The 24,074-nt window shown below is 44.1% G+C and overlaps 1 protein-coding gene across 10 annotated transcripts in view; it reads right to left on the reverse strand.

The window, feature by feature from the left end:
• DOCK9 (dedicator of cytokinesis 9) overlaps positions 1-24,074 on the reverse strand; it is a 290,594-nt gene that overhangs the window by 151,325 nt on the left and 115,195 nt on the right. For all 10 annotated transcript variants that reach the window (XM_049647477.1, XM_049647483.1, XM_049647479.1 and 7 more), the window contains exon 2: positions 7,905-8,021. In XM_049647477.1, the coding sequence (XP_049503434.1) occupies positions 7,905-8,021 (117 nt within the window). The remainder of the gene's footprint in view (positions 1-7,904; positions 8,022-24,074) is intronic.

Here is a 24,074-nt window from a genome sequence, read left to right on the forward strand (position 1 = left end):
TCGAGATTGTGACCTGACGAAGTTGGACGCTTAACCGACTGAGACACCCAGGTGCCCTTTACTTCTTATTTCTATTTGACTTTATGTATCACGTAAGTTCAATAGCCCCAGCAGTTAGGCTGAAAGTATTTATTCTTAAACTGTCCAAATTTCTATCAAACGATTTAGTGCCTTGTTACATGTTGATTCACCTTACCCATGAGCTATCCAAGGTCACCCATGCCATGACCCATGCTGACTACCAAATGCCCACCTGTGTGATCTCAAACACCAAAGTGCCCCTTCTCCAACTGCTACTTTCTATCCCTCCAACTGTCCCACACCAAGCATTTCTGCTCGTTCACCCATCAGGTCCTCTACTGCCTTCTTTTCTCAGTCTAACATGCACCTCTAAAGATTCCCCATCCGGCCAAGAGTCCATGGGAAGCCATTTTAGGACCTCAGATGCCTCACTCTTGGGCCCTGCAGTGATTCCCCACCTCCCACACACTCTACCTTGCCACACTCCCACCTTGTTTTCTCTTCTTAGTTCTCAAGCACTGACATTCCCTAAAAGGCTGTTTTCAACAAAATCTTAGGTGGAAGGAGCCCACTCTCGGTTGGTGATTCATATATTCTCATTCTCTCCCTCCCTCTCACTCATTCATTCCACTCAAGTGTTGAATTCCCGCTCTGTGTCATGTGTTTCCAGGTGCTTGGGAAACATCCGTGCACGAGACTCAGATCCCTGCTCCCACAGAGCTCACATGAATAGATACGTAAGTATGTTGGAAGTGGATAAATAATGTGGTAAGAAAAAAAATTAAACATAAACAAGACTAGGAATGTCAAAGGGGGCGGGAGAGTAGGGCAGTCATCGAGGACCTCACTAAGAAGGTGATATTTGGCAAAAGGCTTGCAGGAGGTGAGAGACAGCTGGGTAAAGGGTGCATTGGCAGAGGGGAAAGCCTGAGAAAGGGCCCTAAGGCAGGGGACGGCCCAGAGTGAAGAAAGAGCCCCCACAGAGGCCAGGGTGGTGCAGCAGAGATAGTGGGAAGACGGTCAGGGAGGTCATGGGTAGATAAGACCACAGTAGCCCTTCGGGCCATTGTAAGGTCTTCATAGAAGGACTGTGAACATAGGAGTGATGTCATCTGACCTACCTTCCAAACTGACTTTTTAAATTACTCTTGCTACTCTCTTAGGATAAACTGGAAGGGGGCAAGGATAGGATCTGGAAGACTTGATAGGAGACTCTTGCGTTAGCCAAGGCGAGAAAGGATGAGGGCTGTGGCCATGGTTACAGCAGTGGAAGAACTAATCAATGACTCTTACTACCACATTACTCTTGCTGTCACCCCCCCCCCCTTCATCCTATTCCCCAGGTTTCCAAACCCTCCTTACTGCCCCACCTCCCCCACTGAGCTGCACCACCTCTGTGCCAGCCTGATACTAGCCCTTCAGCCCAACCCACCTCTAAATCTCTCAACAGCGAATCCTTTCCTTGCTGCTCAGAGATGGAACTCTCTCCTTCTTCCCCCAAAGACCCTTAATTCCATCCTCAAGAACCCCCAGGGAGCCCTGTTTCAAAGCACATCCCTGTGACACTGGCATCTTCAATGTCTTCCCCATTCCTGGACTTCCCTTCTTAGCTCATTCTCTCGTCTTCCCAATCCTGATAAAACCTCTTATTATCCCTCTGCGCCATGATGATTCCTTCTCTCTACTACCATTTAACACTAACCTCTGCACCCCACCTGCTCACTTTGTCAGCCCTGGTCAGAGACTATCTTCACGGGAAAGATGTCCTAGGTATCAACTCCCCAGCTCATTAGGAGGGACTTGAGACTGTCTGCCTTTTCTGCCTGCCTTCTTCAACTCTTCTCACTGCCTTCCAGGACCCTGTAGTTTCCTGGCTCTTCCCCTACTTTCTGTCCCTGCTTCCCACCTCCCTCCTTCCTAAGTGAAGGCACCCCCAAGATCCAGTACCCACAGAGGCACCCCCATGCCCTTGGCCTCTGGGCCGCTGACTCACATTTCTATGGGTGAGCCAAGGGAATACCCTGCTTCTCTCTCAGGCTGAACTTCTGCATTTCTAACCACTTCAAGGACTCTTAGCACCTGGATGTCATACTACCTCCAACTTCATACTCCTAGAATAAATTCCTATAGGACCCCACCTCTCTCATGATACTGGTCACATTTTTCTTATTACAAATATTCAGTTATTATCTCTTCTAAGTTTGGAGCAATTTGAAAGCAGGAACCCTGTCTTACATTTATACCTTAAGCGTCTCACAAGGCTGAGCCCTTTGCACGAGGAGGAGAACTTTCAATTATAAGCTAAACAAATATACTCTTCAACTCGACTGGTTGGTTCCAGCCAAAAAATAAGCTTTTAAGACCTATTTGATAATGAAAGTATGATCTGTCCCTGTTTTCTGTAAAAGTCATCACTTGAACTAGAATTAAAATTCCCATCTCCTGAAGGTCTGGCCAATGTCAATTTAGAAATAGTATTTATCCAGATTTTATTCAGGTGGGTTCAATCCTAGACATGAACTAATATCCCAGAAACCACAATGTTCACAGAAAGTTACACTATCGGCCGCTGAATTCCCTCTGATAAAAATTTCGAGGAATTTGTCAAAAGAACATTTTTCAATAAAAAGCTCAAAACAAAGTACTGAGATTATTTTTTTGGCAGCATATAATAAAAAGTGAGGACAAAACACTGTGGAAAGAATTTTTTCTTTTCAAAAGGACAGATGGGAAATGAGATCAGTGACTTCCAGGCCCTTTGTAAGTAAAGGGGCCTGGCTTCCTTTTCAGGCCAGTGGTTTGTAGATCATTATCAGTCTCATGTAAGTAGAAGAGGAAAAGAAACAGAGGACAAATAAAAATCAGGATGTTATTTAAAGGGAAATGGATTAGCCACATTTTTCTGTACAATGCTGAGAACACTCAAGGATTCTCTTGTATTTAAACATTTCCAAAAATGAAAATTTCTAGGGTTGCCAATTATTAATCACCTTTCCTTGGTGCTCCTATCTTTCCTTTTAAATTCTCTTGTTAGGGAGTATGATATTGATACTAAACCATGAAGTATCAGCAGGAAGAGCACCCAAGAAATTACTCCTCACCCTGACTTCAAACAACTTGAAGGATGACAACAATGCCACATCCACATAGCACAGGAATCCTGCAACCACACGCTCCGGTTTTGTTTTTTTTTTAACTGTGATAAATTATCTATAACATAAAATTTACCATTTAAACCGTTTTTAAGTGCCCAGTTCAGTAGCATTAAGAACATTTTCACTGTGGTGCAGCCGTCCCCATCATCCACCCACAGAACTCTTTTCATCCTGCAAAACCAAAACTCTGTACCTATTAAACAATGAGTCCCCCTTCCCCCAGCCCCCGACAACCACCACTCTACTTCTTGTCTCTACAAACGTGACTATTCTAAGTACCTTGTGTAAGTGGAATCATACAATATTTGTCCTAAATGATTGTCATCCTGAGCATAATGTCCTCAAGGTCCATCCATGTTGTAGCACATCAGAATTTCCTTCCTTTTTAAAAAAATTTTTTAATGTTTATTTAGTTTGAGAGAGAGAGAGAGAGACAGAGCATGAGTGGGGGAGGGGCAGAGAGAGACAGACAGACAGAGACAGAGAGAGACAGAGAGAGAGAGAGAGAGAGAAGGAGACACAGAATCTGGAGCAGGCTCCAGGCTCTGAGCTGTCAGCCCAGAGCCCAACTCGGGGCTCAAACTCACCAATGGCAAGATCATGACATGAGCCAAAGTCAGACCTTACCTAACTGAGCCAACCAGGTGCCCCAGAATTTCCTTCCTTTTTAAGGCTGAATAACATTCCATTATATGGATATACCACAGTGTGTTTATCCATTCATCCACAGATGGATACTTGGGCTGTTTCCAGCTCTTGGCTGTTGGGACTAATGCTGCCAGGAACATGGGTGTGCAAGTGTCTCTAAGTCTCTGCTTTCAATTCCTTTGCATACATCCCTGGAAGTGAAATAAGATACGCTCTTTGTATTTCTTCAACACAAACTCTACCCCTTGTTAGTTTACATCAAACACCAAAGACTAATTTTTGTGAAATGTAAACAGTACCCATAAATTGCCTCCCAGCATCCTTTTTTTTACTCATCACTACCTTTCCCATATCCTATCACTTTACATAACTGCACACACATTAGCGAGCTGTGTAACAAGCCAGGATACAGGCAGTTCTCAAGCAAGCTGCAGATTCAGTTAAGAATGTCACTGCCACCAGCATCACCTGGTAAAGGACTTCCAGCTGATGGGGAACCATGACTGGAAGCCAATGGTCGAAGCCACACTGGGTTCTATGTATCTGACAAGAAGAGGAGCAGTCCTGGGTGTTACTTTGGAGTTATGCGGAGATGGGTCGTTTCTTCAGCAAAACTCAACTTACACTTCTTGATCTAAAACATCCTAACAATAAAGGTTACACCTGTGTCTAACTGACTTTTCAAGTTTACCTACAACTTACCCAAGGAAAAGTAACTTCTAGACTCTCACCAAGGAAACTTGATAATGGACAGTAAGTATTAGAGGAATTACGAAAATGGGGAAAAAAATCACTGTGGACTTGAACAGCTTCAGAGGACATGGGATGTGAAGCAGCCTGGGAGGGGTGAGAAGGTTCTAGAAGGTGGAAAAGAAAAGAAGATATTGGTGGCAAGGAGAACCATGAAGCCAAGACAGACACAGAACAGAACAGACCGTAAAGCACAGGGCCGATTCTGAAAAAAGAAATTCAGCCAGCTAGTGAGGGATGTAGTGGCCACACATTCCTGCCCCTGGTCCTGGCAGGTAAAACTGGACATCATAAATATTCTGAGGGCTGAGAACTGCCATTTTTTCTTTTTAAAATCCACACTGACTCCATGTCTCTCAGGTTACTTTGTCTGTTTTAAACACTTTTCTCCCATCCTTCAGCAAGTATATTTAAGAAAAAAAATACATATATATATGCATACATATAAATACATATATACATATATATATACATACATATATACACATACATATATATACATACATATAAATACATATATACATACATATATATATACATACATATAAATACATATATACATATATATATACACATACACACACACATAAGACTCATTTTCAGAGAACACAGGTATCTTTAGAGGCTGACGAATATCAACACGTGTCCTGCTCTAGAACTATATGAATGTTTCATCACTATCCATACTTATATTTTAACAAATTCTCATTTTGCACAAAGTTCTATTATTTTAACAGTTAACTAATATTGTTTAACTAGAATGCATGGCAAATTAATCCCCAGCAGCATTTTGTTCACTATTTGACCTACTTCCTAACCAACTTGCTATTTTTTTTCCATATGAAATACTTTCTCCTGATCTAACTATTCCCTCTGCTTGTAATAATACAAGGATAATTCCTTGTATTACTCTATTCTACCTAAAAATAGAGGGACAGACAGAGGGCATCTGTGACATTCTAAGACATTCTGCTCAGTCAGCTAAATAGACAGTTATTAACATCACCAAGACAATCTAGCAAGAAAGCACAGTGTAAATGTTCTTACCTAAATAGAATATAGGAATCTCCAGGATAATAAATAACAGTATCCAAATTTAAATGGAGCCCATCATAATTACTGTGATAGGGATGAAAGCTGAAATCCAAGCTCCTTAATCTTAATCTTCAGAAAAAACTTCCCCCAAAAAGAAAATAACACTTGCTTACTCAATCTTGGCCAGTAAAGTGTCAGTAAATTCTTTGCCTTTTCCAGAATATTTATGCCTCATGTCTCCAGAGAAATAGCTACAGGCAAAAGGGACAAAGGAGTTTTTCTCAAAGTTTCAATCATCTGACTCTACAATTACTTGAACATACAAGTTCCTTGTCGCTGGGGTAAGAGATGATACTAATTAACTGTATCTTTTATTTTATTTAAATCCAAGTCAGTTAATATACAGTGTAATGTTGGTTTCAGGAGTAGAATTTAGTGATTCATCACTTATGCACAACACCAGTGCTCATCACAAGTGCCCTCCTTTATGCCCATCCCCCATCTACCCATCCCCCCCACCCAACACCCCTCCAGCAACCCTCAGTTTGCTCTCTGTATTTAAGGTAAATTAACTGTATCTTGTTTCTTTGGTTTGTTTGCTTCTTAAATAATTTTATCTCAGGCGGCAAACACAACTTTGCATTCTAGGTTGCAAACACTTGGGATAACTTTGTTACTCATACGAAGAAGAATATGTACTTCACGCTCAGAGAAACTTGAGATAACCTTTAGCTTCCTCGGAGCACACTACAGGAAAAATATGTCAACATGAAGTATAATTTGTAATCATCTGACTTAACTTCTCATGCTAATAAATTTATTGCCAAGATTACAGGCGAAAGACATCACTCTGAGGTTTCCATTTCTAATTGTGCTGTCTGAATAGTCTATTCGTGTGAGGAGGTTTTCAAAGCATCCTATTTTTAGGCATGATTTGAAACCATGTATCACTGGAGGACACTCTGGCAGCAGCATCACGCTAACGGTCAATGCCACTTCCCTGGCCTTCCTTGTTTTTCAGGAAGGAATGAAAGAATAATCATTTTCTTCACATGTATCTGTAACAAGTTAAGAAAAAAAACATTTGTGAGAATTCCCACCTTTCTTACAAACTGGAGTCTCTCAAATTTGGTGGAAGAAAAAACTTCAAGGAATATAATTTAACAATTGTTATTAACACAGAAGTTTCTAAAGACAATGCGGTAGGCACAGAACTATGTGTGGTGGGTTATGTTCTGGGGAATAGGATTAGAAAGAAAGTGGTGGGGGAAGCTTTTAATCGTCAAGTATTTCAATAGTGCCTAATCTGTTTTGTTCTACAAGTACGTAGTACTTTTTAAATTAAACAACAAAGAATGAAGCTTTAAAATAAATAAGGCAGCTCAAGTCACAGAAGACAGGGCTTGGGTCGTAACAGCGCTGGGTAGGGAAGCATCAGGGCAGAAAAGGGGGAAATACCAAGATGAGGTCCCAGGACAGCAAGGGAAGTAACCAGGGCCTCCAAACAGACTGAGATGACTCCAGGTTGCCAGGCCTCTAACACCATTGGGGCCCTATTCTCGTTCCTCACTATCCTCCAAGCTCTTGTGGGTCCCTCAGCCACAGGCCGTTCACAATCTGAAAGACTTAAAGCAACAATCGAGAGAGCAGCTCACGGAAGGAGCCATGCCAGGTCCTCTGCTGGCAGCTGCCGGGATCCAAGAACTGCACCGCATCAGAGAGGTAGGACCTCAGGACATTCCTGGCTACCCCCAGCCCTTCTCTGGGAGCCCACACACAGTACAGGCACTCTCATGGCAGTTTCCCAAAGTGCCATTCTAAAAGGACGCATGACAAAATCCTCTACTGCTCCCCAGCAAATCCCCTCCTTAAGGGCTAAGGCACTTGGCAAAAACCTTAAACCTCTCTTCAAACAAAGCTCGTAAGACACAGGAGGCATTTGTGTCCATTAAATCAGCCCAGAAGATAGCACTTGTATGCAAAATATAACACACAATCACACACACACATTTGTTTTTTACATCTGCTGTAGGCATATGTAAATATATGTAATACATAGTCATATCTGCATATATATATATATATATATATATATATATATATATGCAAAAATAACACCATTTTAAAAAATCAACCCATAAAGGAATGCCTGGAAAAACAGAACGACATAACTTTTCTCTCATAAATAATATCTTCATCTTTTAAAAATCCTAAATTAAACAACCAAACAATAAATCAGTAGATAAAAAAGAACTGTAAACATTGACCACACGGCTCGATTTGAAAGGTATCTACCTGGAAGTCATCATAAGGGAAGAGCAGCATCTCCCTTAAGCCATCGTTCAGGATCTGTGTCTTCTTTTGGACGATGACATTTTCATAGTCGAGTGGTTCAATCAGCTTCGGCTTTGCCTAAAAGGTGAAAACATAAGCAACTGAAACATTCTTATAGACAAATACAATTTCTTGAAATTAAAGAACTTCCTACATGTTTTTGTACTTTCCAACCCTGCTTCAATGTTAATTTTGCTACAAGGAAGAATCAGAAACAAGAGATAAAAGTCACTTTCAAAGGAACAGAAGACACTTTCTGGGATCCTAGCTACAGTCATGCTTATTCAGTTACTGAAGCACAGAGAAGGCTATGAAGTCTGCTGGAACTTCCAGTTGTGTCTTAGGTCACCCCTGTCTAGGTCAGTCCCTTTCCAAGCCTTAGACTCTGCCATAAATGCCCTGCTTAGGGGTCCAACCGTGGTCTGATGGTGAAGGCTGGAGGTCCATAGTGGCATGCTTCTTGGCCCAGGTTTAAAGCATCCACAGGGCTCACTGCTTCACATAAGTCTCCATGGAACTCTTCTCAGAGGATCAAAATATCCCTGTCTCCTGAAGTATCTATACACTTATTATCTAATACCTAAATATATAAAAGCGTGTGCTGGACCCAAACCAAGCAAGTAGGGGCAGGAGGATGGCATCACTTAAACCAGGGCTTGCGGGTGCCCCCTCGGCGGGTAGGGATGAGCATCCATACCATGCACTGAGCAGAAGAAAGAGGCAATAAGCAGGTGGGTAAAGAAATGAAAGAATAGGCCTTTTGTGACCATTTCCAAAGTTAGCCTTCTCAGTAAAAATCTCCTCTATCGATTGCCAGTCCTTGCCACAGTCTTTACTGATCACTTCCTACATGGAAGGCACTACTAACGGGGCTAGGTCCGGGATATAGATACATATTCAGCTATATCACAGTACGCCAAGTGATAAAGCAGGCATGCACGCATGCACGTGCGCGCGCGCGCGCGCACACACACACACACACACACACACACACAATGTTCTCAGAAGTAACTAAGTCCATTATATCAACGGTTACTTCAACATTATTTTTTTAAACTATTAATGAAAATCATTTGACTGCATAATCTCAACACGTGGTATATATATTTAAATGACAATAAATACATAGGAAATGTATTAAGGACATCTGGTATGTGGCATCACATTGGGAATTGCGACTGAGGGTGCTATATGTTCCCCAAATTGGTCTCCCTTCCTTCTAGTACAACTGAACTACATTTCCAGGCCTCCCCATGGTTAGGTGTGGCCCTGTGCCTTCTGGCCAATGGCACGTGAGGGGAAGGGGTCTGGCCACTGCCAAGCCTAGACCGTAAAAGCTCTCTGCTAGAGACTGAATGGTGTGTCCTTTAGCAAAATTCATATGTTGAAACCAAATCCCCAATGTGATGGTTTTAGGAAATGGGACCTTTGGGAGGCAATTAAGTCATAATGGTAGAGGCCTCATGAATTTCAATTAATAATCTTCTAAGAGACCCCAGAGCTCCCTTCTGCCATATAAAAACACAGGGAGGGGAAAGCCGTCTATGAACCAAGAAGTGGGCTCTCTCCCCAGACACCAAGTCTGCTTGTGCCTTGACTGTAGACTTCCCAGCCTCTAGAACTGTGAGAAATAAATACGTTGTTTACACCACCTACTCCATTATATTCCGTCCCAGCTGCTCTAAGTGACTGAGAGAGCCTCCCTCCCTTCTCCCCTCTGCCATCAGGATCCACCGGATCCAGCGCAGGACTCAGGAGGCCTGAGGACAGGATAAAGCCCCAAGATAGAAGGAATCTGGATCCTGAATCACCCAGCAGAAGGCTGCCTGTTTAAAACAGGTGCTGAAATACCTTGTGAGCAAGAACTAAAGCACCTACTATGTTAAGCCACTGTGATTCTAGAGTTGTTTAAAGAGGCAGCAAGCTTGCTCTACCTAACATACATATAAATGTTCATATTTAGCCTCAATTACTTGATTTAAGTGGATGCTGCAAAGATGTTCTGACATGCTAAAAAAAAAATGCAATGACCAAACAAGGACATGGTTATTATAATTAAGCAAAATATACATTTATGGGCAGAGACAAAAAATATACACAAAAATTAAAGCTATCATAATGGAAGTGTAGATAATTTCTTCCTATAGGATACTCAAAATGTTAAACTATTTCTACAGTCAAAAAGTGGTTCAAAAAAAGAGAGATTGACACAAACTATTTTCAAAGAAAGAACTGAAAATAATAAAAATACTCTCCAAAATGTTTTTTTAACTGTTTATTTGGAGAGAGAGCATGCACATGTGAGCAGGGGAGGGGCAGGGAGAGAGGGACAGAGAGAGTCCCAAGCAGGCTCCAAGCTGTCAGTGCAGAGCCCAATGTAGGGCTCAATCCCACAAACCATGAGATCATGACCTGAGCCAAAATCAAGAGTCAGATGCTAAACCGACGGAGCCACCCAGGCGCCCCATCTGAAATATTTTTAATTCAATTTAAATAATATCAATTTAAATAATAAAGGAGTTTGTTGCACTGTACAAAGCAATCAGTTTGTAAGTGCTTGTTGGCAGAACGGATAGGTGTCACGATTAGTTAACATTTTCCTTGGGAACCAGGACTACATTCCAAATAAAACCCAAAGATGCTCTGGGTACCTGGGTGGCTCAATAGGTTAAACATCCGACTCTTGACTTCGGCTCAGGTCGTGATCTCACGGTTTGTGAGTCTGAGTCCACGTCAAGCTTGTTGCTGTCAGCTCAGAGTCCACTTGGGATCCTCTGTTCCCCTCTCTGCCCCACTCATGCTCTCTCTCTCAAAAATGAATAAACATTAAAAACAAAAACAAAAAACAAAGATGCTCATAGCTTGATACAGTAACTAGAGTTCTGGATTCTGACAGCTATACCTCCGTTACAAAGAGGTCCGATGGAAAGATACTGCAGGACGGGAAAGACTCTGCATTCTCCCCACCCCACGTGGTGTCCAGTGCATGAATGTGACCCGGTACGCTCAGAGGGGGTGAGCTGGTCCTCTACGCCAGCCCTGGGGCCCTCCAAAGGCACTAGTGGGTGTGTTCCCTTCCCGCCCCTTCCAACATTGCCAGAAGTGCACTCCCTCCAGGACACAAGGCAAGGTTGGTGTGCTTGTCAGAAAACAGTGCCACAATGTGAGCCCTTGTCACACAGCATGCTGGAGGGACCCACTGAGAAAGGGGTTTTTCTTAGCCTATGTTTCAGAGGTTTTTGCCTTGCTCCCATGGCACAGCTCCCTGGATAGACTATTCTTGTGTTCTTAGAGCAGGGGTTGGCGAACTTTTTCCATAAAGAGCCAGAGAGTAAATACTTCAGGCTTCGTCAGCTTTAGGGTGTCACAACAACTAAACTCTGATTCTGTAGCGCAAAAAGTAGCTAAAGACAATAACTAAACAAATGGGCACAGTGGCGTCAAAACTACAGAGAAACAGGCAACAGCCAGATCTGGCCCAACAGCCATCGTCTGCTGATTTACGCTTTAGAGTTACCTTTACCTCTTAGCAGTCAGTCCCCTTTACCCAATTTAATAATTCTTCATGTTAATTTTTCATCTGCAACTAACTCATCATGTTGCCTGTCTCTAGGCTGATACACACAACAGGTTTACATGTTCTTAAATGTACTTAATGATTATTTCCCACAAATTTGACTAACCTTAGACTGTTTTAAAGGTTTAATAAATAAAACCATAAAAATACTCATAGGTCAGTTTTGCCTGTTTATGATACACTTTTGTTAATCAGGTGGAGTACTGTGTTCCTCTGTCCGTCTCTTGGAAGTATGCAATGAATCAGTGTAATGTTATGGCTGTTACAGTTACCTTGCTTTTGTGTGTCACTGTGTAACCCGGACTGTGTTTTCACACAGATGATCACACTTAATCAACTGTGAAATTAATTAAATAAGGTGGCCCTGTGACTGAGGTAGCTGCACCCCCCTGGTGGGCTATGTAAGCAAGCCACATTCTAAGCCTGTGAATGTCTCAAGGTTACAAAATCAAAATGCTAAAGACAACCAATCAGAGACAGCCAACTAGGCTTTAGGCTATAGCCAATCAAATAATTTCCTCTCTTTGCTTCCGCACATTTTTTCTACATGAGTCTCTCCAAGCTCCTAACAATTCCTGACAACATCTGTTTTGGTGTCACCCAATTCAAAATGATTTTTGTCCAAATTCTATAAATGTTTAATACACCTCAGTTTATCTTTTTTTTTTTTTAATGTTTATTCATTTTGGGGGAACAGAATGTCAGTGGGGGAGGGGCAGAGAGAGAGGGAGACACAGAATCGGAAGCAGGCTCCAGGCTCCAAGCTGTCAGCACAGGGCCCGACACGGGGCTCGGGCCCACAGATGGCGAGATCATGACCTGAGCTGAAGTTGGACGCTTAACCAACTGAGCCACCCAGGCACCCCAATACACTTCAGCTTATTTTTTAACGTATCTTAGTGCCACTGTAAGGTAGGCATGGAAAAGATATTCCATTTTACTTAGGTTGCAAACTGAGGATCACACGTTAATTGCCGGAAATGTGCCAGGTAACTCTCAGGCTGGATTAGAACACAGTCTCTGTCACACTGAACTATTTCTTCTCCACACTGCCCTATTAATGGTCTGTGCCCATCAATGCTCAACCACAGTAGACGTGTGGAGAGTTTCTAAGACAATGCTTCTCTTAAAGAATGATGATACAGGTAACAGGAAAGCCCACGGGGTTGATTTCAACGATAAGAGAAATGTCGTGGAGGAAGGACATGTCTTCTCTGGTCTCAAGGACTGTGAAGATGTGAAACACGTACAGACCCGTACACTGCTTTGATATGACTCCTAGAGGCCTGACTGGGCAGCTGACTTCAGCAGCTGCAGGGAGCTCTTTCCAGGACAGAACCACTGACCCCAAGGAAAAGGGGTCAACTGAGAGTGACTCATTTGTTACCTTAGAACGGGGCAGAAGCTCTTGCTTCAAATACAAACAATTGGCACCATGCCTCCCTTCTACACGCGGTTCTCAGGAGGAGATAAGGGTGAGAATGGAAAATGGTGAGGGGACAGGAAAAGAGACAAGGAGGGGTTGGGGGAGGAAGAAACAAAAAGGGTAGATGCCCGGGGTGAGGCAGGCAGGAGACACAGAGTGGAGAAAATAAAGGAGAAGGATAAAGACAGAAGCAGAAGAAGATACAAACAGAAAAGACAGGAGAGGGGATTGGCGACTTGTGGTGGGCCCGTGGGAAGTCACACCTCTGTGTCTACTTAGAGCATAACTGACTATTTTCTACTCTTCTTTAAACTGATGATTCACTGCTTACAGCTGTTCACTGTTCTTTAGCTCCACTAAGCTTTTCCAAGTGGTCACATGAGTGGGGGACAGCCCACTAGGGTAGGAAACTGACTGGGCTGCAGCATGACTGGTCACAGGAACGTCACACTGACAGCAAAATGAAATTAACCAATTACCAGACTGCCACTACCCCACTCCCGGGTTAGCAGAAAGAGGCTTCATGTAGACCTGGCACATACACGTCCCTGGCTTCAAAGCCGTCAACACACTTGAAGTTTAATCATTCCCCCAGTGACATAGCTACAAGAGCCAGGTTGTTGATTTTCCACTGTCAAAAAGCAAGATTCTGGGCCCAGATTACCTGAATCAACCAATGGTCATGGATGGCGCAAAGACCCGAACTGCTTAATGGGCAACACAGCTCTCCTATCGAGGCAGCGGTGCGGGGTCCGGCCAGGTCTCTAACCCCCAGGCCCAGGACAGACACGATGCGGCTCTGCTTCTGACACAAGACTGCTCCTGTCACTCGCTCGCACCTCTGCACCTGTCACAGGCCTACAGCCCTGCAGGCTGCGGTCGACAAATGTTCTATTCTAGCAGAATCCTTCCTCTAAAAAAACAAATCTCACCTAGACAAATTCGCCAAAGGAGTGAAAGCACAGTAGCTCTAGCCCCAGGGCACTTGGTACTTGGCCCTGTACCTGGAGCTCACCTCTCTCAACCCATCAAAGGTAGCCTTGCCCTGCTCGGACAGCAGCATGCCTAGTGAGTAGCAGTCCTAGAGTGTGGTTCATTCAGCCTGGGACTGAAATGACCTATGAACATCTTACCTCCTTGACTATTAGTGCCTTGGGACAGCTGGGTCTCCTTACCTCTGCACCCTTTAGTATCTAGCCCAGCACCCAGAGACATACAGACGGACTGCGCGCTAACAAAGCTTAGCGCCCCTCGCTTGCACGGACCCCTCTTCAGGCCCCATAGCTGTGTAAAGTTCAGTTGTCACTCGGCATCTTGGCTTAACTAGGAAGACCCACAGGACCCTGCCCGCTGTGTAGGTCCACCCAATGTCATGACTCATAACACACAGGTGCAGCAGGAGGGGCCGCATTGCAATATAGGTATATCTCAAGGAGTTCGGCCCCAGACTACTTGGAAGATAATCTGAGGTTAGTCGTCAAGGATGCCCCCAAATTATTCAGCTCATATATGAAAAGAAACCAAACAGAGGGTTTTTTTTTTTTCAATCCTAAAAATTTATATGACATTGCCAAAGGTTGGAAAGCTAGAAGAAACATCCCTAAACTATAATTAGTTAAATACAAATGTTGACTAATGCTATAGGAAAGACTAAATGACCTATCTGTGCAATACAGAGTGATAAAACCAAACCATGAACATATGAAGAGGTGATAACAGCATGAAACCAAAAAAACATAGGGAAGAAAGTATTAGGAGATTTGTTGATAAAAATGTGTCGTTCTCCTGTATTTCTCATGTTTATCATTTCGGTTAGCTTTTTGAAATTTGTAATTTGTAATTACTTTTCACATTCTAAAGGAGTATTAACTTCCAGGCCTCATTTTGTATTTATAATTTTGAATTCTTTGTTTAGACAAGGCCCCCATATTCTTTTTTTTTTTTAATGTTTATTTATTTATTTTGAGAGAAAGAGAGAGGGAGGGAGCGAGCAAGCCAGGGAGGCGCAGAAAGAGAGAGGAAGAGAGAAATCCCAAGCAGGCACCACACTGTCAGCACAGAGCCTGACACGGGGCTCGAACCCACGAACCATGAGATTATGACCTGAGCTGAAACCATGAGTCAGACGCTCAACTGACGGAGGCACCCAGGAGCCCCAAGGCCCTCCATATTCTAAGCTTCATTACTCACAAAACTTGGATCTGCTCTGATAGGGCCAAAGATAGCACACAGATGTGAATCACATCAAAGAAAGTACCGCACAGTGGTTAGAAAGCTGAGCTGTGTGGTTGTGTGGGGCCATTATCGGACTCCACTGAGTGCATGCATGTGAAATGATTGAAAGAGCCTGGCAAACTGTAAGCACACGACAAATGTAGCTGTTGTTAGTACCGCCATTATCATCAACTTCATTATTATTAAATGTGTTGCTTACATGACAGTGATAAAAAAAAAAAAAAGGACAGTGGTGAATGTTCGGCGTACGTTCAGTTTTACCAATCTGTTTACAAAAACTTTCCTGTCCTCTCCAAGAACATATGAAATAAAACAGACAACAATGGCAGGGACATTCACAAAGAAAGAAAAACAAAAGGCCCAACAGAGGAAACTGTATAATAATAGAGATGACACTGGAATTCAGGGACTGGGCCCAAAATAAACATAAATAGATGCTTACATTAAAAACTGAACTGAGTATTGATGCAGTCTGTGTCAGGCAGGACCGAGAAGAACAACAGTTGGGGGGGTCAGAGTGTATACAGGAGCAATTCAGACCCACTGCCACCAGGGCAGCCCCACAAGAACAGTGGGACTGAAGGTCCCAGAGGAGGCGAGAGGGGCAGGCAGTTATGCGGCACTTCAGGGGAGAAAAATGGAGGCCGACCCTACTGGGGAGTCTGAGAGGCCCAGGGCCCACAGACATTTTCATAACATGAATCAAAACCTTGGCTTCCTTGCCAAAAAACCCTTCATATATCTTGGCTTCCTTGCAGGAGATCTGCAGGCAAGACCTGAGGTCAGGGCCATGTGAGCAGGACGGTGGGAAGAATGGGCTGCACCATAAGGAACAACCCAGGCACAGATTAGCCCCTGACACCAAGGCCCCATCAGTCCCCTCTACTGGTTGAACCTGGGACAGCATGATGAACCCCCCAGTGATCACGTGGCTGTCACAGGTGCCAAAAGGCATGACCCTCAGCGCCCTCCCCATTAACTTCCCCTTCAAGGCTCTCCCACCTCACTCCTTCCTCCTCTAGCATTTGTTGCCATGGGTCTGGCTGCCCAATATCCACGCAAATTGAAATTCCAGATCTGCAGGCAAACAGAAGCTAGGGAATCTTCCCAGTGCCAGGAAAATGAGATTCCTCTGGAATCCAGCATAACTGGAGAGCATAGGCCTACAAATGAGTTCAGTTTTAGCCAAACATGTATGAAGCCTCGAAAACCATGGGAAGAGCTAAGCAGGAAGGCTTACTGATTTCATTGCTTTTCTCTCTGCCATGACAGCTTCCTGCAAACTTTCTAGTCGTTTCTTGACTTTGAGTCTCTGGTAATTAAATGTTAACACAGGCTGAAACCCCGAATACCACTTCTTGAAATAGCAAACTAAGGAAACAACTCTTGGAGCAACTCTTGGAGCATTCTATTTTAAGAAACGAGAAATTCATTGTTTCTGCTTATAAAGAATTTAAAACTTCCTTGATTTATCTGCATGGCTATAAAAGCTGCTTGATAGGCTGAGATAAAAATTCTTCACAGAACTTTTAGTCCATTTTCAAAATGGTGCACTTCTCAACATTGCCAATAGGCCCCCGGCACTGTTGCTGGGGGGTGGGGGGAAGGGGGGAAGACAGTGCAGCTTGCAATAAAACAGAAGGGGCTTCTGAAGCCAGAAGTTAACCAGTGTGGCCCAGCGAGACCTCTTGCACTCCTGTCCTGCACACGACTCTCACTACATACCTACTCCTGCCAGGAACTGCACAAAGTGGTTAAATTTGAAGGAAGAATCCTCATTATCCTATAATTAGGGGTGGGCACAGGAAATTAGCGGCTGCCTCCCTTCCTCACATGCAAATATTGTTAGCGGTTATATGTTCCTTCTCTCTACAGACTTATACTGAGCCTGTCCAGATGCACTGTGCCCGGGTCTTCAGGACACCAAGATAGCGGGGACGTGGCCCCCACCCCAGAGAGCTCACAATCCAGAGGGGAGACAGACGTGTGAACGACGGGAGCAGAATGACGGACAGCAATGGGAACCTAGGAAAGGCGTCTGACCCCCTAGAATGAACCTGCTCCCCCCTAGTTACAGTATAAGCTCCACAGAGGCAAAGATTTCCATTTTATTTACTGCTCTCCCCAACGCCTAGAACAGGACCTGGCATGGGGTAGGCACCCAATAAACACGTGTTGGTTGAGTGAAGGAACCTGACAATGTGGGGTGCTTCTTAGAGGAGGCTATTAGAGTCAAGTCTAGGAAAAGAACGAGTCAGCCAGGATTCAGGGTGGACTGGGGATTCCTTGGAGAGAAAATGAAGACACCAATGCTCCCGAATAGAACCACATTTTGTGGAGCCTGATATTTGCATATTTGGGGGAAGAAGGGGTTGAAAAAAATCAAAATTATGAATATAAAGTTGCAGGAGGCCCTCCCAGGGCCTTGGAAGGGATCTTGAAACTGAAGCTTTCTTAGCTGCAGGATAAATCCTCCTCTGAACACGGTGAGTTCTGGAAGCAGCAAGCAATTCAGGATACCTGGGGGAGAGGTACACAAGGGGGCCAGGGTGGCAGGTCGAGGCCCTGGGGCACCAGTCCCTAGGAGTGCTACACCATCACTGGAAATCCTACATTTATGAGAACTCCTTTCTGAAAGGGTACTCTGTGTGGCTGCCCAGAGCACACGAATAAGGTACCCAGAAGTGAGCACTGGGACTCTGCAACGGACGAGGCTGAGAAACCTTGGATGCTTAACTGTAGAAGCCTGGTTTCTCTGACTAGGTGGCCAATGCTGGAGTCAGAGCGGAACAGCCCTGCGCAGCAGTCCCTGCCCCACATCTGCCCCGAGTGGCCCTCAGTCTCCCTAAAATAGTACACAATTTGAATAGCATCTGTTTGAGGCCAAACCAGTGATTGGCTCACCTGGGGTGCCCACATGTCACTGAACTGCAGCCTGCACTGGAAGAGGAGGCCACAGTGGCAAGTGGGCCACAAGGAGAAGGGCCCTAAGAAAAGAAACTGGTGCATGAGGAAGGGGGCTGAGCGGGCACAGCACTAGGTCCCCTACCATCCTCCAGCCCTGGAAAGCGACCTCCCATTGTGTTGTCATAGACATGCTCTTCCTTCCCTCAACCCAGGACATATAAACTTAGAGGAGATCATGACAATCCAAATATCATCACATTCCCCTTCAGTAATACATGTTCATCAGTGTGTGCAGGAACAATGGTCTCAGCAGTGGCTTAGAAGCACAAGCTTGTTTAAAAGGAGCAGGAGGTTCGGTAACGTTGGAACCACAATGTGCAAACATCAGAACCTGAGAATATCTGGTCTAAGCCTCTCGTCTTACAGATAGGGACACCCGGAAGCGTGGGGGTTCCATGACTGTCCTGGGGCCCAGGAGGAGTTGCTGGTGAGGCTGGGTCTGGATCCCAGGTCCTGACCCCTGGTCCATGCTCTTCCCCTCGGCCTCTTCATTCTGATTTTTTGTACTTTCACTAACAACATGCACAAGCACACGATATAAAACACTGGAGGAGAAAGAGAACCTCATCTAAGCTCGGACTGACAAGCAAGCTCAAACCTGAGCATTCCCACACAGTTAATTAACTGGCAAATGTTTAGAAGAATGCATCACAGACACCAAAGTCGCAGACATCTAAATATATTTCTCACGCTTAAGTGTGGTGTAATCCTGAGAGCAGAATTACAGCAAGAATGACACACTTGTGAATACAGTTTTTTTATATTATAAACACTGATAAGATGTTGAGTTCCCTTTTCACACGGCACTAAAAAAAGCACTCAAATGAGAGACATTGTCACTGAATGAAGATTTCATTTAATTAGGCATGTCAGCATTAGCAAAACTTGGACAGTCAACATCAGTCTGATGGAAGGAAGAGTCTGGCTTTTGTATTTGTCAGGTTTATAAATAACTGTGGTTTTCCAAAAATTATTATCCTATTACTAAAATAAACAGAATTAAAAGACTCAGTGCAAACTGTCAAATCAGTAACATCTAAAAAATGGGATAAGAGAAACATAATGATGCAAATTGAGGTAATAAAGATAATAGCAATTAATGAAGACCCACAGAGCTGCCTGCACTCAGTCAGCTGTGCTCAGTGGGGGTGTGCGGAGAATGCTAATGAAGGATGGGCCAGACAGGGATGGCGGGGACTCCTCTGCTCAGTGCCCGCCAGGCACCCAAGAGGAGAGCAAGTGGCATTGGGATCTCATCCTTGCAAAGACAGTATCTAGGGCTTTCTACCCTGACGTGGGGCATGGGCTAAGAGAGGCAGAGAAGATTCTACCCTGACGTGGGGCATGGGCTAAGGGAGGCAGAGAAGAGTGTACAGAGAAGAGAGACTGATAGCCAGCGGGGGGAGCTCAGCATGTGTCTCTCACGCACACATCCGTCTCAGCCGCAAATTCTGCCTGCCATTTTTGCACAAGTTAAAAGCAATAACGAAAGCAAAAAAAGAAAAAGAGGCACCATGGTAATTGTATAAATAATTCTATCGGAAACCTGAACTACAGAGTCTTTTCCGGCCAATAATTTCCCTCCTTTCTAGCATTTTGCTTGAAATTCTTAATACTTGCTTATGTCAACAAAAGCTGTTTTTGGAACTCTGAAATGAACAGGTCAAGTAAGTAAGCTAAAAGGCTCTAAAGGCCCAATACAGTCAGATTTCAAAACAACTTTAAGCTACTTATTTGACGATACTGGGAGCAAGGGATGGAACATTCATAGCACGTATTTGGTTCTCAGAAGAGTTTCTGTAGACCTCATCACCAGAAAGGCTGTTCAGAGACCTGCTAAAGGCAGGTGTGGAGAGTTAGGATCCATTGGTGGAGGGAGTGCCAGGCAGAAGGGAGTGCATTCTAGCAGTCCAATGGTTCTCAAGGTGAGTCCCAGACCAGCAGCTTCAGCAATATCTGGAACTCATTTGAAAAGCAAATTCACCCCAAACTTCCCGAACCAGAAATTTTGGGGGTAGAGCCCAGCAATCTGGGTTTTAACAAAGCCCCCAGGTGATTCTAATGCTCATCCTAGTTTGAGAAACCCTTTACTAGTTTGCTTTTGTGTATGTTTGAGAATTTCACATTAAAAAGTGTTTTCAGGACACTTGGGTGGCTCAGTGGGTTAAGTGACTCTTGATTTCAGCTCAGATCATGACCTAATGGTTTGTAAGATCAAGCCCAATGTTGGGCTCTGTGCTGACAGATTGGGCCTCCTTGGGATTCTCTCTCTCCCTCTCTCTCTCTCTCTGCCTCTCCCCTGCTTGTGCACATGCATGCACGCACACACACACATTCTCCCCCTCTCTCTCAAAATAAATAAATAAACATCAAACAAAAAAGTATTTTCAAGAAACCCTAGCTCCACTGCTTACTGGCTATGTGGCCTTGGGGCAAGTTGCTAAATCTCCCTATCTACAATGGAAAATGGAAAAAGTAACAAGTTCTCTACCATCATCACAGGGTTACTAAAGGATTTCAATACATAGCGCCTCTTCAGAGCATGAATGAAATGGTGGTCGTGGGGAATCATACAAAGTTGTGTCATTCACACACAAGAGGATTTTAGTGGCTGCAACATATGTGTGTCCTTATCTCACTAAACCTCCTCCCAAATTGTATGTATCATCGCCACTTCACAGATGAGGAAACTGCAGCTCAGAGGGGTTACATCAACTAGTGAAGGTCACACAGATGGTGCCCCTTGGATCTCCTGGCTCCAAGCCCAGGACCTTTCCCATGACCCACCTGCAACAAGCACGATGGAATGTCAGAGTTCTAGAACCGGAAATGCTTCCCCAGTGTCTCCACTTCCCTTTGTATGAGAACTTCATAGCACCGCTCCCCCCTGTGCTGCCTCAGCCACCACACCTCCAGGGAGGCAGATGCCTGAGACTTTCTGACCATCTCTGACATCTAGAAATGTAAACCCCATTGAACTGCCCAGGCTCCGTGACCTCGCCAAGGGAGAGATACAAGACACAGAAAGAGTCCTTTCCATGAAAGATACTCATTTTCAGCCTCAAGAACATTAAAAATCACACTGCAAAATACTAAATCCTCCAGAAGAACCAGGTTTGAATGCTGGGGCATATATTAATGTCATTTATAAGCATATAAATGGTATTTATACTTTACCAATAACTAGTTCAAGGATTATCTTTATAAGGAAAGCCCAACTTTACACTTAAATAGTCATTTTTCCTCCACAGATTCATAAATATGGTACCCCATCCAATGGCTCACCCCACTCAAATGACAACTTTCTGGTTTGACGTGTATAAGTTTTGGAATATGTAAGTCTATAGACCTGCACTGTTCAATACAGTGCCTAGTAGTCACTAGCCACATGTGGCCATTCTGAATTCAGAAATGCTATAGACATAAAATTTCAAAGATTTGGAAGGAATAAAAGAATATACAATGCCTTATATCTCTATAAAGATCAAATGCTAAACTGATAATATTTCCACAATAATGGGTTATAATTAATTACATTGTTAAAATTAATCACACCCACTTCTTTTTATTTTAATTTGGCTTCCAAAAAATTTTTAATTACATATGTAGCTCAAATTGTATTTCTATTAAACAGTACTACTATAGACTGTAGGAAACTTTAAGATACTGGTAATTTTTAAAACTTCAAGGCAAAACAAAGGACAAACTGCTTTTTAAAACTGTTACTTTGTGGGGGGAGTGGGGAACAAGACATATTTTGGAAAAACTACCATACCGCACTAGGGACAAAACAGTCAGGTATAGTCCTGGTTAATAAAGGAGGAGGCCTGCATTGTTCAGGGCTGCTAACAGCCTCCACCTCTCTTCCGTTTCTCCCCCAGAAAGAGGTATCTTCCTTGCCCTACATCTTACAGCGTCTCCACTACCTTTTCCACATAAAGTCAATTTACTGGATGCCGGTAAAAAGGTCCCACAATGAGTTTTTTCCAAATGTTTTTTCCAAAGAGAAAGGGGTTTGACTTTGTTCACCTAAGTTTGCCCTTCTGTCCTCAAGTAAGTACTCACATAAAATGTTAGCTAACAGTTTAGATTAATAATAACAGAAGAACTGCAGTGTTTCAGGGAATAGTATCCGCATCACATTTAGTTGAGCATGTGTCCCTTTTTACTGTTGGAAATTCATTCAACTCATTTGGATACTGGGGGCTACACCTTTGAGGGGGTTGGGGGCTGGGAGACTGAAGAAGAATCCCCAGATCCAGCCTCTCCTGGAGGGCCCTTTCCGCAACCCATTCTTTGCTACTACATTCCCCAAAGAATGACCAGGACGGTGCCAAAAAAAGAAAAAAGGATGGGGTGGGGGCGTTATTGATACTATGTCAGAGATGGAATATAAAGAAAGCAAAACCACTCACGGGTGCCACCAGGCATAGAACCCCCCCCCCCCACCCCGCCTGCCATGTGAGGGAGGCTGGAGTATAAGCCTGAGCTACAGTACAGCAAAGCCGTATAATAATTAAACATGCCAGAATAACAAGGCCATGATGGGCCCCAGGAGCACACGGCCTGTGGGAGAAAGTGCAGAGACGGTTTCAAAAGGCTTCTTGGAGGAGCTGGCTTGGGAGTCAGGACTCGAAGGGCACACAGGAATTCTCTGGCAGTGAAGCATGCCAGGTATAAAAGCGCCCTCAATGAGAGAACACAGAGCCTCGTCAGGATGCATTTTGGAAGGTGCGGAAGAGGAGGCCAGCAAGCAAGTTCGGGGCTGGCCGCCAAGAATCAGAGAAGCCATGCTTTGCCTTCTGTGCAAAGGAAAGTTAGCAAAGGAGTTTATCTGTGTTTTGGAAAGCGCAGTCTGGCAGCATGTTGGAGCACGGCTCAGAGCAAGGGAAGACTGAACGTGGTAAGGTGACCGGGGCAGTCTAGACAACCTTTGGAGATGAGCTGTCTGGAGGGCAGTCACTACTACTATCTCCATCTGATAGAAACGCAATCTTGATTTAGAAATGTCAAGTAGGTTTAAACAACACAGGACCCAGGTCTCATGACTGAGTTCAGGGCTCTTTGCACCAGTCACTTCTGCTTCTCCCTTGGTAGGGACAGTTCTCCATAGCAAGGAGATCCCAAAACAGAACTGGGGCCCGGCTCCTCCCAGGGAACCTGGCAAAACCCTCAGAGATCCAATGGTAAGTGGCACATACTCGTGTGGAAAGTGAGCACTAAAAACTTCTAAAGCCTCAAAATGTTACTCTAAGAGACACTTGGGACTAGCTATATCACATTACAGAGATATTTCAGAACTGTAATTTCCAAGCTTTCTTGGTTCTAAAATTATACTCACAGTAATATGTCATCTGTAGGCCTGTCGGGCCTTTGTGAATCTCCTGCATAGTTCTCCCTGCTAACAACTCCAAATTCCACGGTCACTCTTCTTTCTTTCCATTTCACTTGTCTCACTCATTATGTTGGGTAGCAATCCAATATCCCCTGTTATGCAGCTCCTATAACTCACAGTCCAACCGGTTTTGAATAAACTAAACGTAGAACTTGAAACTAAAACTCCAGGTCTTGACCTGACTCCGTCACAGGTTATTCTGAGATCAAAGCTAATAACCTGGAACCCTGGAGTTTTAGCCCCAGAAGACAAATATGAGATTATCTGCTACATGTTTCTCATTCTACAGAGGAGAAAACTATGAAAGCCAGGTCTGGGGCAGGGGATGGGGAGGCAAGCATGATGATCAGCAGGGAAAAATATGTCTCTGGCCTCCACAGTGCCTTCTGTTAGGCCACCCATGCCACCTGCTACCTGTGACTAAGTCCAGCTGCCTTGTATTTAGCCATTACCTGTCAGCACACAGGGCAAACAGCAGCCTCCTCTAAACACTACAGGGACCATAGTGCCCATCTTACTGGTCAGGGAATA

Source organism: Panthera uncia (assembly GCF_023721935.1).
Source record: "Panthera uncia isolate 11264 chromosome A1 unlocalized genomic scaffold, Puncia_PCG_1.0 HiC_scaffold_16, whole genome shotgun sequence".
Classification (NCBI taxonomy): Eukaryota; Metazoa; Chordata; class Mammalia; order Carnivora; family Felidae; genus Panthera; species Panthera uncia.